This window comes from Diadema antillarum, unplaced genomic scaffold, assembly GCF_040938485.1.
Source record: "Diadema antillarum isolate AM-2024a unplaced genomic scaffold, OU_Dant_1.0 seq00000536_RagTag, whole genome shotgun sequence".
Lineage (NCBI taxonomy): Eukaryota > Metazoa > Echinodermata > Echinoidea > Diadematoida > Diadematidae > Diadema > Diadema antillarum.
Window position 1 is genome coordinate 360,882 of NW_027271485.1, and position 15,136 is coordinate 376,017.

Genomic DNA, 15,136 nt, shown 5'->3' on the forward strand with positions numbered 1-15,136 from the left:
ATGGCCACATAAAAAGGTTCATGATTTGAAGGCTTCTTTTCATTGAGGAGAGGGGGAAAAAGTCCCGCGAGGGAGAACGGCAAATGTCAGGTTCTGATTTTAATTAGTTCTTACACTTTTAAGTGTTTGCGCAAGCACGAAGCATTGGGTAAAAACTCTTCCTTCAACTTTCGAGCTCAGCACAGAACGCATGCGCAAATAACTCTGCGCGAGGAAACCCCGCCCTCGTTTTCTTTCTCCCTGTCCCGTTGAGCAGCAGAGGCCACGCCCCTAACCGGCAAGCTCGCGGAACAATGGACCAATCACCGCGCGGCTCCGCGCACGCCAATCACGGCTCCTTCACTGGCTCGAGACGCGAAATCAACTTGTTAGTCCCAAAGGTGCGGGGGGTTTTCGGCCGTGGCAGCCATAAACGGGTTTGCATTGATTAACGTCGGTCATACATAATCAAGTCTAATCGACCTCGTCAATTCCACCACTATAATCATCGATATTTTTATATGATTGGGCACAGAGCAGCGTTGATTGCCGCAGTGGCCGCTATTTACAACTATTGGATTTGATTTGATTTGAGTCGGGTCCATGACGGCGCTCGAAGCGGTCAACCGGACTATGCCGGCTGAGGTCCCGTTTACTCTCGCGCCGACAATACCCGCCATGTCTGGACTATCTCATCCCGGAGGCCTCCCCCTGCCACACCTCATCCGGAGGTTCGAACCTCGCTTCGACTCCGACGACAAGTCCTCCTTTTCCGGGGTGCTCGCCCCGACGCCCATGTACCAGAGCATATTCCGTCCACACTTACCGACCATCCAGCAGTCCGTCGCTAACGTCGCGTCCTCGTCCCACCCTGATACCCCTCCGCCAGGCCCACCACCACCCGTGGTTGGTGTCGCCAACTCCACAACTTCCTTTTTGGTCAAGGACATCTTATCGAATCGGACTCCAATTCACAAACCCATCCCCCGCCACCCTTCCTCCTGTACCACGTGCAACTGCTTGCGTCAACAGAAGACTCAACAACAGACCCAGAGTCCTGCCACCGGCAACAATAACAACAATAATAACAACTCTAGTCACCAGCAGCTTCAGGCATCACTTCCCTCGAATCACTCGCACCACCTCAACCACCAGCATCATCACCACCACCATGGACCCGGTGCGGACTCAACGTCGCCCTCGTCGCCTCACCCTCCGCCATCGTTATCCTCCTCATCTTCGTCGTCGTCGTCGCAATCGCACGGCAGCCATCTTCCGGCGTGTTCGTCCAGCGGCGGCCAGCCTCCGCACTCGTTCCCCGCACCGCTTTCCGCCTCGGTCCAACCTCTTCCCATTCATCACCACTCCCATCCTCATCACCACCGACACCAGACTCCGAGTCCCCAGGGCTCCCCCGTGGCCGGAAACCATCCGGCTCCCCACTCCAGCCTCCTAAAATTTGGGGTTAATTCCCTCCTCTCTCCACACAGCCTATCACCACACGGTAAGACCAGCATAACCTTCTTTCCATCTAATTTCATCTCTTTCACTTTCCTCACACCTTGACCAGTCTTTTTTCACCGCTTTTGTTTCCACTTGTGTTAGCATGATTTGATGTGAGTAGTGTTACATCCACATCGCCCAATATTCACAAATCATCGCATTAAGTCCCCTAAATTTCCATCGTGTTAATCTGTAGATGATGGAAGACGATGTGATATGAACTCTGTATGCGTTGAAGCTTAGTTCAAACTATGACCAGGCCATCAGCACAAGAGCAAAAAGAGAAAGTAATACTGCTAAATGAGGGGAAAAATAACCAAACAAACAAAGAGATAAAAGAAAACAATTTCCTCAGATGAGGGATCCAAGTGATTTGAAATATTGAAGCATCCACCAACTATTCACTTTTTTGTTCGAATGTGACCAAATTACTTTGACTTTGTTTACTTTCTGAGTTGTAAGTACGGGGAAGGGGCAGAATACTTTGTTTCGCTCAAAATGGCTCAACCCATCTTCATTTATTACTTAACAAGGGTACTACCCCAGTCAATCATATCGGAAAGAAAAAGTCCATATAGCCTGTAGTGTGAGCCCCAAAACCACGCTAATGCCGTTGAGGTTGTCAAGGTTCTTAGCGCCCTTCTTTCACTAACAACATGTCGCCGTCAACGTTGCGGCTTGTGACCTCAACCTTTACAGGTATAAATGTCTTTGCGATTCTCTGTTTTTGTTTTCAGATTGTAAGCATCGTCTTTGATTGTCTGTATAGTCACGCCAAATATTATGTCAATGGTCTTCTTGCTCAAGTATAACTTTATAGCTGTTGATTTCGTGAAACTCACCGACGTCTATCTCTATGCTATTAAAGACGGCGGTCAACAGTGCGCAGTTTTGGTGGATGACATATTTTCCTTACAAATCTGGGATCCCTTATTTCTTTTTTTTTCCAAGAAAGCAGAATCTTTACCTATTCATCTTTTTATTTCTCTCGGCAGTTTGTGATGACGAGTCTTATATCACCTAATTGTATTATATAAAGTATCATCTACCATGAATGTTTTTGTACAAAAAGTAAAGAACACAAAGTAAGAGCAATTTTTGACTGCCGAGGTTCCTTTCTCTTGTTTCATACACTCAGCTATTTGACATAACCCTGCAGGCATTTTTGGCATTCAGACCATCACGAGTTCTAAGACACTTGCTTATTTCAGGTACTCTTGAAACATACCAGAAGAATAACATAACCAATCACATAGATGTGGTTCCATTCCCCCGAAGAAGTCCGACCTTTGTAAACACTGTTCTCTGTTCGGACTGCCTTGACTTTGTTGTTATTGTTGCCTTCTTTGTCCTTTCTCACGTTGCCAATCAAGAAATCACTCTGCTCTGATGACCGTGGTATCGCTCTCTGCACGTGTCTTAAATTTTAGGGGAGGTAACTATGGATATTTTCGCGGTCGTAGTACTTATCTGATGATGTCAAAACTACGCTGTTTATTGTTATGTCTACAGTGTCGGTGTATATTTGTGTGCAAGCCTTTAGTTGAATTAAGGGGTGACTGTAATATTGCTGGTCGTAATACCGCACCATATACACCCGCAAACCGCCAGTAAATGCTACGCCGTCCACCCGGCGCGCCACGCCGCACCACGCCGCCGAGCTAGGGCGGACGTGGTGCCGATTTGGCGCTAATGCGAATATAATATTGCAAGTACGCACCCGTCCGCGTGAGGAAGTTGCGGGGCGTGCCGGTAGATTTAACGACGTGGTGTCGAGGTGAGTTAAGCTGTCCTCGGTGTGGGGACCAGGGGAGAAAATGTGTCGTTAATCGCTGGATGGAATAGACCGACAAGAGAGAAAAAGAAGAACAAATTCGATGGAGACAGAGAGGGGGGGGGGGGTGGAGGGGGGAGAAGAAGACGCAAGGTATGAATGTAGAACGCCGGTGGATACTAATGGGGAGTAAATGAAGTGTTAAGGGGGCCGAGGGAACAAAGTGTAACTATATATTCTTTTTTATTGTCCAACATCAATTCGTTTCTCTCATACAAAAGCTGACGTCGAGCTGTCTTTGTTAACACAGTGCATTCCCGTTATATCGAACACGGTTATAACCGAACACGGTTATAACCAAACTCGTGTTACAACGAAGTAAAATGTCTTTCCCAGAATCATTGTATACATTCCTATAAATGTTCGGCTACAACGAAATTTCGATAAAACGAAAGAAAACTGTCGTTACCAAGGACTTCGTTTTAATGGGAGTCGCCTGTAATGTCCGAATAATTCGACGAGTAACTTGAAAAAGGTTTGGCACGTTGTCATGGTTACAATGTGAGACAAACATCCTCACCCTCATTCTCCATTCTCCACCCCACCCCCTCTTCCTCTCTCTCCTCCGTCGAAGTTTACTCCGTTTACCATGTCATATCTTAGAGGTGTCGTGGCTGAGTGGATAAGAGTGCTCGTCTCTGAATGGCATGAGCGTGGTATGGGTTTCTGGGTTTGAGCCCAACAAAGTCTGACATGTCTGCCCTTCAGCAAGACACTTTGTCCACATTGCTGCTCTCCACCCAGGAGTATGAATGGGTACCCAGTAGGATGAGAAAGTGTATGTTGGTTGATCATCATGTGCGCACCCTCAAGATGGCAACTGGCTGGAATGCTCCCCAGGGAGTGGAGAGTGAGCGCTGTCAGTCCTGGTTGGAAATAATGTATCCAGTGACCGGGGCAATGATAGTCTATAAAGCGCATTGAGATACTTGACAAGTGTGAAATGCGCTATATAGAAACTAGCTATTATTATTATCATCATCATATCATTAAAAAGGCTTTTTTTTTAAATGAATTGACAAAACAGCAGATTGCCGTATGGGTGCATATAGGTGTATTTGAAGCATAGTGGCAAATGGACGCAGATCTATTGAGTAAAAATTTGATGGTTGTGATGTCTTGTGCTAAAACAAGAATAACGCGATGGGGAGGTGGGCTATTTATAAGCTTAATTCTTTGTCTCAAGAGTATCAAAGACTTGGACTTCTAGTTTAAGGAAACGGTGAGGGCGGTGGTGATTTTTCTCATCCGGTAGCGCGTGTGCCTCCAGATCCAAACGACTCAGGTTCGATTCCCGAGTTTAATAGAGCAATGATGTGTGCTATTCTATCACCGTCTCCTCTAGAAAGAAGCAAAAATACTCTGTCCCTCGTATAGGACTTAAAAGGAGGTCCCGTGTGTGACAGAGTCACAACTCGTGCAGGTATAAGATCCCGCTTCATTCATTCATCGCAAAGAGCAGGGTGTTTAATCCGGTGAAGTGGTCCCGCCTAACACCCAACTGGACCCCATGGAAGACCAGACAGTGCAGCTGAATTATGGGCTATCCAGCCATCTTCTCAGATGGAGATTGAAACAAAATATCAAGTTTTAATGTCGGACAAGCCGTCAGAGAGTAAAACTGTCTATCTATGAATGCTATGTATCAAACTTTACCCATGTTGTCACACATTTGTTGTTGTTGTTTTTTACTGCTGCGTTCATGTCTTCTTAAACATGTTAAAGTAGAGGCTGATCTCCAGCATGTCCAGTAAGAATCATCAAAAAAAATGCCATACTAAAAGAAAAAAGAAAAAAGAAAAAAAAAACAGAAGTGATTTTTATTAGGCCGTTGAGGGCAGCATTGTCCAGTACGACTCGGCACTGGTATGACACTGGGCCGTGCGTAGAAAAAGCCATCGATATGGCAGCGGCAAGTCTCGGGGAAAACTTTGATAACGTTCCGTGTAATTAGCTCGTCCGAAGCAATCGCGCATAGGAAGCGGTTGCGCGGTTAACTTCGCGTGACACATTTATTTTGCTCATTCAATGTTCAATCTGCTGGCAGTGGAACATGACGACAGGATAATTGTTGTTTTTTCCACCGTCCACTTTCTATCTCATCACAATTCTATGGCATAAAGGCAACATAAGTTACAACCATGTATCCAAACCGTCACCGATGCCTATATGTTTTCCATCGCCAGAATCGCTGCCATTAATGAGAGTTTAGAGTTTGTTTATCAATCATCTTTTGATATGTGCAGTACTTTGTAAAGATGAACAGCATGAATCAGTTTCCAGTAGTTATTTTTTATTCGCGTCTACTTCATTTAAATATGACAACATTAGTGAGCAGTGCACATGTAGTACAACAGAAATTAATTTCCATATAAAACAAACATCTGCAAACCACACATTATGGTAACATCGGATTTCTCCAATCTTTATAGAATCAGACCTTCAATTAGTGAGGAAAGTGGTATCACAATTGTTACCAATTTGACGACTTCGTTTTCCTTTGAACCGGTAATTGGAAATCAGAACATTAATGTGATTCAATTTTGTCGGTCATGAGCTGAGAAATTATCAAATAATTTACGGTAATCAGAAACTTTAGCGAGAGTATCATGAATGTTTTTTTTCGTCATTTTTTCATGAAAATGATTAGATTTTCCCAAGTAAATCATATCGTCTGAAATTTATCTTGGTAATCATTGTCTGCGGTCATCCCGTCGGCCAACTGTTCGGCTGGATAGCTAGACAAACTGTAAAAGGGACCGCTTCTTCGTCACCTGACGTACTCGAACTCAGATTCGTGTTATTCCGTATTCGTATATTGCGCCTTACGACCCATATCGGTCCATCGTATAACACAATTTCTTCCTTTGCCACTCCGAGTGAAAAAAAAATGGTGGTGATGATGATGTATTTTCAGTACATCTTGGGAAAGCTGTACAAAAATCCATAGGGATGAAGATACGAAAAACTCCAGAATAGATATGTCAGGATGACTTTGAATAAAGATTATCATACAGCTCAAACTTATTACTTACGCTGAAATGGCAATCAGTTGAGCAACGTATAAAATATCAATATTGTGTTCTTGTTTATTTGAATTCAAAATAGGCCTAATCTATTACCGACTTGATATGTAAACAAACTGTAAATTATAGGACACGGTATTCTTTGAAATGCCCCCTTCAACGGGGTCATCCCACAAGACCGACATCCACGATTCATACAGCCCACGAGTTCGACATTGAAAAAAGGTCCATGAGTCATACAGCTCATGAGCCATACAGCCCATGAGTTCGACACTGGGTAAAAACAGCCCACGAGTTCGACAGATACAACACGGGGCTTAATGTGTCGGTCTCGTGGGCCTTGTTAGCTTACTGTCAAACTCTTTGACTCGTGGGCTGTATGACTCGTGGGTGTCGGTCTCGTGACGTGCACCTCCTTCAACTTCCCCGCCCAAGAACAGAATATAAAAGAAACTCTTTTGCATAATTACGTTGGAGCCAGCTGTACCGTTCAAACAATTACATCCCGTTATAGAAAAACCGATGCAAAGCCTTATATAGTGATTCAATTGATTTGTAATGGTGCAATATACCTGTATATCCATGTTTTTATGCATATTTATTCATCATTAATACACTCTCAGTCTTGATGTTAACAATAGTTAGCAATTTTACCTGTAGGGGTACCTAACTGTATTCTGTGTTTTCATGTAGAATCATGTTTGTTATTATTGCAGGGCGTTTTTTTGGAAGGCAGTTTTACAAAACTGAACAGACCAATCTTGCAGTATGCATAAATAAACCAAACAAAATGAATGATAATAATAAGCCATTGCACATACATCGGACTCCAGATTTGTTTGAAAGCGGGCTGGGACATTTCATAACAGGTTTAAAACGAACTCCTTCTTTCACGACATGAGGAGATGCTGTGACTCTGTGGAAGAGACCATGACGTTTCACGAGGTTCCCGGTTCGAATCCCATGTCTGCAGCGGCTGTGTCCCTAGACCAGGCACTTTATTGTCCTCGTCGCTTTGTCTTTCGTATAGGGAACTTACAACCGTCGGTCTCGTGGTTGTTTGCTTACAAATATTAATCACTTCCTAAGCAACTACGAACAAGAAATCATCGTCATCACCATCCTCATCATCATCATCATCACCACGGTCGTCATCGTCGTCGTTGTCATCATCATCATCATCATCATCATCATCATCATCATTATAATACCTTCTTTATCATATTCAGGGTAGCATCTTCAGTGTTGTCACTGCTCTAACAGAGGGCTCAGTCATTAGTATTACCCTAGAGTCAATAGGTAACCAGGCAACCATTTATACACCTGGGTTGAGAGGGACGTGGTGGGTAAAATCATCTTGTCCAAGGACGTAAAGCACTGAGCGGGAATCGAACTCGCATCCTCGGATTGCGAGTCGGGGGCTTTATCCACTATGCCACAGCGTCCGCCCGCTATACCAATGATAATAACCACAACAATGCAATAATTTTACGCATATCATGGAAACCAGAAAAAACATTGCTTCATAACTTTGACTTTTCCGTCGTATACAGCAAGGAATGACCCAGTACAGAGGGAAAATACCATGACAGGAATAGAACTCTATGAGCAGTGCTACAAGGACATGATGAAGTGAACATGCCTATACTCTATATTCTAGACATCGTTTTAGCCATAGAGTAAAACATAATATCCAGACGAGAAGCCGGCCTATTGTTCTGTCATTACAACGTTGTTTAGTGAGCTACTTGACTAAACATCATCCACGTACACTTTTAAGCAGACATGAAGAGATTCAATACTTCTGTCACGGGGACAAATATTTGTCTTGTAAAGTTCACAAGGCGGCTACAAGTATAATGTCGATCCACGATCATAGCAGTAAAATACAGTAAAAAAAATGAAATTGCCTTTGAAAGAAAAACCACAAGGCCACGGAAAATATAAGTCTGGTTTTCCGTCAAGAAGAAGGGCTATGGCAATTGAATATCATACCTTGTGATGGCATGCCAGTTATTTTTCAAAGATTTGAAATCCATCGTATGTACATGTATCATTATTGTTATCGTGTCTATCATCAAAATCTATATCAAGAAATTCGTTTAAGTCATCATCGCTATTATCGCGTTTGCTTTCATTACATTCGTCACCATTAAAACAGACATTGACAACAACCTCACAGTTTTAATTCCATGTTTGGTTGGTCATAATTCCGTAAGATCCGCAATCCGCCGCCCCCCCCCCCCCCCTTCTCCTCCGTACATAATTGGGATCTCAGACAAGAATTTATAATGCATTCGACTGCTGAGTTGTTACTTGTGTGCGAGTTAATTTTCTTTTTTTTTTGGGGGGGGGGGGGGGTATTTCATTTTCCGCTCCACAGGGAATTTATCAATTTCTCTGCTGTTCTTCGTAAGCAAATCAATACATTTCAATAAACATGACTGTAAACATAACCATGAATAGTTACATAAATTATCTTTTAAACAAACAAGTACTATCGATATAATGAACTGTCGCTAGCAAATTAACATAGGATATACATGATATTGCGATCATTAAGAAACAAGCATTTTTTTCCAAACCAATTCATTTTCTGCGAAAACTGCTGCGATAACCTTTCAAAGTAACGATATATTTCTCATTCCTAAAATAATTGGCAATTGAGGATCTGAATTGCAGAGAGTATGGGACTCTAACGCGTTGTTTTATCAATTCACCTTGATATCAATAATAACAATAATAATAACAATAATAATAATGATAATGATAATAATGATAAGGTACAATTTACCCAGGGTAGCCTCTTCAGTGTTGCCACTGCTCTACCAGAGGGCCTTGCTATTATCATTACCCTAGCGTTGTTACCAGGTATCCATTTATACACCTGGGTCGAGAGGGACAAGGCGGGTAAAAACATCTCGTCCAAGGACGTAAGCACTGGGCGGGATTCGAACTCGGGTCCTCCGATTGGGAGTCGGGAGTCTTATCCACTATGCCACAGCGCCTCCACATCGTCATCACACTCAGCAGAAGTTTAGTGCGATTACTCAAACTACACCTTGCCAAAGGACTGATTGATTGAAATAGGGATCTCGATTCATAGCTTTACCTGGAAAGAAATAGCATCGGGTTGAAGTTGCTTGATCCGTCCATGACATTGTACTGTCGTACTGTTGACGTTCTGGGGCCTTGTTCGTCATGTTTGTGATTTATGCCGCTGGAATAATTTATCAGAGTAATTCAGTCATTTCATCCACGCAGTTCAGACACAGATTCAATTCTACAATGGAATTATGCTGCATAAACCGTGTACGTGTAGTTCTTTTTTCCATATTCTGTGTCATTGTGTCTTCCCGCAATGTTACAACGAACTCAATTTGATTTTATTGAAGTGGGCAAGTTAACGGATGCATTCGAATCTTTTTGCAAAAGCGTTTTTCGCGAGTACATTTTGAGCTGAATTTGGATGGAAACCCTTATAATGATCAATTGGATCCGAAACATGGCTTGCTATTCTGCATCTGTTGCGAATGGACATCATAATCGTCAGATGATGAAGGTTTGGTCAAGGGAGGTGGTGTTTGAAGAAGCCAAACTTCATAACGGAGTGGCCCTGCCCGGTCCCCCATAGTGTGGCAGTGACTGACACGACTCAAGTGGTCATGAATAGTTGAATAAGTGCACACAGAATTTGAACAAAAGGGCACCAGCACGACCATCGTGTGGCTATGTGTTACAGTCACACACTTTTTGTTTAGCCTTCTCTATTCTCTCTTCTCTCTATTCCTCTCTCTCTCTCTCTCTCCGCCTCCTCTTTCACGTCATATTAATCTCTTTTTTTTTTAAATCATGATCATAGCAGTAAAGGTTGATTGTTGTAGACTCTTGAATTTCGCCGTTCAGCTTTCTGATTTGCAAAACTCTATAATTAGATGTTCTTCATTTTCTTCGTGCTCTTATCTTCTTTCTCTTTCTATGTCAATCTATCTTTCTCGGACTTTTTATCTTCTATATTCATCTATCAGTATTTATTTCCTTATAACGTTCAGCTGACACTATCAAAGTAAGGTTATGACTGAGGAGTGATATTTGTCAGCCACTTTGATTCCACTTTTATTTAAATTCATGAAATTCTTCCGTCGAGATGTTTTCATTGCAACTGATGGACAAATTGCCCTACATCGACGCACTGAATTGATCAGTGTTTTAGTAGTAGCCATGATAAAAGAAATCATGGGCTTACATACTCGAGCGAATAAGGTATATCTATTGTACTCATTTACGTCAATGTAGGGCAATTTGTCAATCAGTTCCACTTTGACTTGTTGTTATTTTTTTCATGTGCGGCGTAGACAACAATTTAAAGACGAGGAGAATTATGACAATGATGGTGATGATGACGGTGATAATAATAACAATAACAATAACGATAAAGAATAGTATTTACAGATTAGAATAACAATGCTATTAAGAATAACTTGTATCTGTTGTACTCATTTTGGTACAAAACGATGTTTTGTTAAGATTTCATGTGAAAATGTTTACCGATGTTAAATGATGCCATTTTATTTTCCAGTCGAAAATTAATCATCGGTTGTTTTGAATGTGAGTTAAAGTTAGAAGAAATTTAGGTCATATCGGAAAGAAAGACAAAACATGACTCTTGATGTAGATTAAAGTCATGATATTGCTCTGTTGTTAACAACCATTTCAAACCAACAGAACATTTTCGAGGTGTAAGTTATAGACGAAAAAGAAATTGTGAAAGGGGCGGGGGAAGGAGAGGGATTGCATTCCATTGCATCGCTGATATTTCTCACCTTACTAAACAAACATGAAAAGGTGTCGGGAGTTTGTTTTAAACCTGTGATAAAATCTCAACTGCGCCCCATGAATACATCTCGCGGGGCACGTAATACAAACACTACCGCGCGACAATTGAAATAATGTGGTTTTTTTTTTTCCTACCATAGCATAATACACAAGACGCAAGGGCATGCATTTTACAATCGCAGAAGTTTCACGTAGTGAGCGCGAAATTGTGTTGTCTTTCGTCAGATGCAAATGAAGATAGCTTGAGATGTCGTTAGCAAACTTTTGCGCGACTTATTCCTCCATCCTTGTCCGTTACTGAGATTGGTGCAATCAGAAGGAATAAAAGTTTAAAAGTACTTGTCACTAGTCAAGTTTTCAAGCAAGCAATTACACTTCTTCATAGGCAGATCATCTTCCAGACAAAATTCGAATTTGCAACTGATTGACAAAATTGGCCTATGATACGACGACGTAAATCAGTTGCAATGAAAATATATCGACGGAAGACTTTCATGAATGTGAACACTCGAATTTGACTTGAAGATTCCTTGAAGTTACTGTTGTCTTTGGATACCCTATTTTATATTCCGTCATTTAAAGAAGCAGCTGATTGTCAAGCGCTGCCTGCGTTAATGAACTAATTCTACAGATTTTAAAAAAAAAAATCTCTCTGAAAACACAATGCGCTCTTTTGAATTCATCTAGTTAAATTCTACCGGTATTTCAACTTTCATTTACTGGTATTCGCCTCTCCGCAAGGAGAGCGAAAAAAGTTTGTCACTATTATTGAGAAGAAACCTGGAGAAATCTCGTTAAATCTATAATCACCTTCACCTTACCTTCTTGCAGTCTCCCCAGCATGCACCTCGAGCATCGGAAGTAGCGCCTTCAGTGACCTTCGACCTGTGATTGCGTCACTGGGCACGTTACACCGGAGCTTCTACGAGAATTCGCTGCACCCTTCGCCGAATTCGGCGCCGAGGAACCCATTCCTACCTGGTAATGATTATGAACTTGATTTCACGACTTAAAGACATTGATGATTATACTAACAGTGATGGTGATAAGAAGAAAAATGTCCACTTTCTAGGTGTTTATTTTCAAAGTTAGAATACTACACTGGAATACAATGATTGCTTAACTGATCTTTTGTTTCCCAGAGAGGGCTGAAGTGCGTATCTTCCCATCCTTTGTCAAGTGAAATTTACCTTAATTTTACTCAAAACAATATCTAACATTGTTACCTTATACGCATGATGCAAACAGGAATACATGATGAATGTCCAGAGGAAATTGCTCAATTCATCAATGTTTGTTACCCTTGAGAACCGGCCCTCCCCGTTTTTAGGTATCTACTTTCAGAGAAAGCACTTAAAATGCCTCTTTTGAATTCAATATTTGTTTGATTGTTTGTCTTTCTTTTAAAGACTCACATTTACGTTTGCTTGTCTTTTATCTGTGTATAGTGGCACCTTCGTCGGTCATACCGGTACCCGGTACCTTTCCCTGGCCCGGAGCGATAGAAGAAAGTGATTAGCATACAATTATTGTTTTTGTCATGGCTATCAAGGCTCATCAATCTGATTTCCTGCGGCGTACAGATTCTCTCATGGTGTTTGTTGCAATGGTTGTATCTGGCGGTTGTTTTTTATAGTCATAGTTGTAAGAAGCGGGTGCTCTCTCGGGCCAACTGTCGTCGTGGCTGCAATAAGTGTGTACGTGATCCAATGCAATACTCCGTCGAAACCGCCATGTTTGCGGTAAATTAGTCGACGTTATCTAAACATCCTTCATCTTTAGTTTGCCGCACTGATACCAATGTTTGGCATCTACTACAATTAAAGATAAATAACTAATCAAACATTCTGTCAGCAGAGCTCATAATGTTAATTAAAAGTGCATTTCTGAACCCCTTCACCCCCATAGAATAAAAAAGTGATTAAGAATCATCATTTAAATGCTACGGAAAAGGGGCTGGAGATTAAAAGAAGTCTGTAAGAGATCGGATTTCACGTAAGCATGGTCTCTAGTGTTCGAATAAACAAAGTGTTAACTAGCATGTTGGAGGTTGTTCATAGAAATCTACAGCATAATTCAAAGACCAAGATATGAATAATTTGGGTGTCAATCAATGTTGCAGTCATAATACTATACATATTCATCAGTTCTCTCAATTTAAACGACCACAAAGATAGAATGGATGTTGAGAGTATCGTATTCCCAAAGCATTGAGAGGAATTTGCATTGTGTCTGGATAAACCAGTGCTATAAAACAAAAAGAGAAAAATAGAAGAGAGACGAGGGCACGAAACAGTCGCTCACTAGAAAAGTCACGTCGCTCGGAAAAATAAGCACGCTTCGAGAATAAAAGCTAGACTATAGAAGAAACAGCTGCGCGTGCGGCTCTGTCGTGATCATTGCTCAATGATACAGCTCGTAGTGAGGAGAAGCCGCAACGCGATTTCACGCGTGCACGTCACAGATACGATCATTATAAAGATATTACACTTTAAGAGTTAATTGTTATGGTAACTATAACAGCGGAATACAATGCGCACTTAGGCTCTTCTCTGACACTCATAGTTAGCTTAAGTGCGGTCGTTTAACCAAGGACCTATGAAAACATTGTGCTTTTGTGATGTAACCATGAAGGGCACAATTGAGAGAAGTAAAACAAAGTTCTCCTTTATTTTTCTGTTGTTTTTTGTTGGGGGTTTCGATCCAAAGCGCTGCTTATAAAACTTTACGACAGGCTTGTTACAACTCGGCTGCGAACGCAATTGGCGCGCCGGGCGAGAGCGGGCGAGAGAAGCTGCAACCCGCCTTTCGTTGGCGCTCCATCTTGTAGTGACCCTACATAGTTCTTGACGCGATCCTAAAACTCCCGTAGACTTCGCACATTACCCACTTTCTCCAAACAGCCAGTGGGTTAATGGGTGAGTCGCTCAAGTTTAATGCGGACTTTCATTGGAGCGGACAGACAGCACAAATGTATACACAGGCCCACCACAAGAAATCGCTTTTTAATGACCTTTTGTATTCATCACCCACGCGCTTTTGGTATCAAGCGCTAATCCACGCACAATCAGCACTATTTTGTCCCCTGTTCGTTGGCTTTGTACCATCACGCGTGCTTGGTGAGATGGGTAAAGAAGGAAAGGCTGTTGCAGAAGTAGAAAGGGGAAGTGATAGCAGCTCTGACAGCAAGTTAATAGATAGCATTCAGCGGTTCTCTTGAGTGAAGTAAAATAAAGTTTCATTCAGCATGCTCAGATGTAGGTACTGCCATTTGGTGCCGCGCTGTGGTCAAACGAATGTAAAACAGGTAAAGAAAAATGCTTTTGCCTAGGTTTCCATCCATTGCTGGCCAAAACCTGACAAAGAGAATATTTTATATTTGATTTAAGATGATAGTATTGGACGTATAATACGCCCATGCATTTGTTTCCTTATTTGTTCGTCTGTTCGTCTGTGACTGCTAAAATGATTTCGAGCTTTGTCTACTATTTATAGCTGTTTTGACTCTGCTTAAAAAGAAAGAAAGAAAAAAGTAAGGTATAGCCTGAGCGGTTTTCCGTTCGAAATCTGATTGCTTACGCAGCTGGCTAAGCATAAAATTATGACGCCCGAGACCGGATAGAGGGCGTGAACATTATGGCCTGGTTATGGTACCATTGTGTATCAAAATGATTCTGAAAAAATTGATTTAATAAATCTCCTAAAAGTCAACCACAAGTTTTGTCGAAGAACTGGAGGAAACATACCTCGAATTTGAATAAAGAAGGAGTCTTTTCTTAAGGATCTTGAGCTTCTAAATTGTTCAGTTCAATTCAGTTCATTTCTGCATTCCGTTTTTAATACAACGTATAACATAATCAAATAAGATAACAGAATGCGTTTTTTAAATCTGTCATCTGTTTCACGGATGTAAAATCAATGAGGTGTCAGAGATTCAAAAATTTTAATCCGCAACCAC

At 41.7% G+C, this 15,136-nt stretch overlaps 1 protein-coding gene across 1 annotated transcript; it reads left to right on the forward strand.

The window, feature by feature from the left end:
• Positions 1–582: 582 nt before the first annotated feature.
• LOC139734635 (uncharacterized) lies at positions 583–12,697 on the forward strand. The gene is made up of 3 exons (XM_071645420.1): positions 583–1,483; positions 12,010–12,159; positions 12,627–12,697. Exons 1-3 carry the CDS (start codon positions 583–585, stop codon positions 12,695–12,697), a joined length of 1,122 nt encoding a protein of 373 aa, XP_071501521.1.
• Positions 12,698–15,136: the final 2,439 nt, after the last annotated feature.

Bases quoted from the DNA above. Each gene is read 5' to 3' on its own strand.
- LOC139734635 (XM_071645420.1), top strand. From the start codon at position 583: ATGACGGCGCTCGAAGCGGTCAACCGGACTATGCCGGCTGAGGTCCCG. The intron at 1,484-12,009 runs GTAAGACCAGCA...ACCTTCTTGCAG, and splicing joins ACACAGCCTATCACCACACG to TCTCCCCAGCATGCACCTCG. The intron at 12,160-12,626 runs GTAATGATTATG...ATCTGTGTATAG, and splicing joins GAGGAACCCATTCCTACCTG to TGGCACCTTCGTCGGTCATA.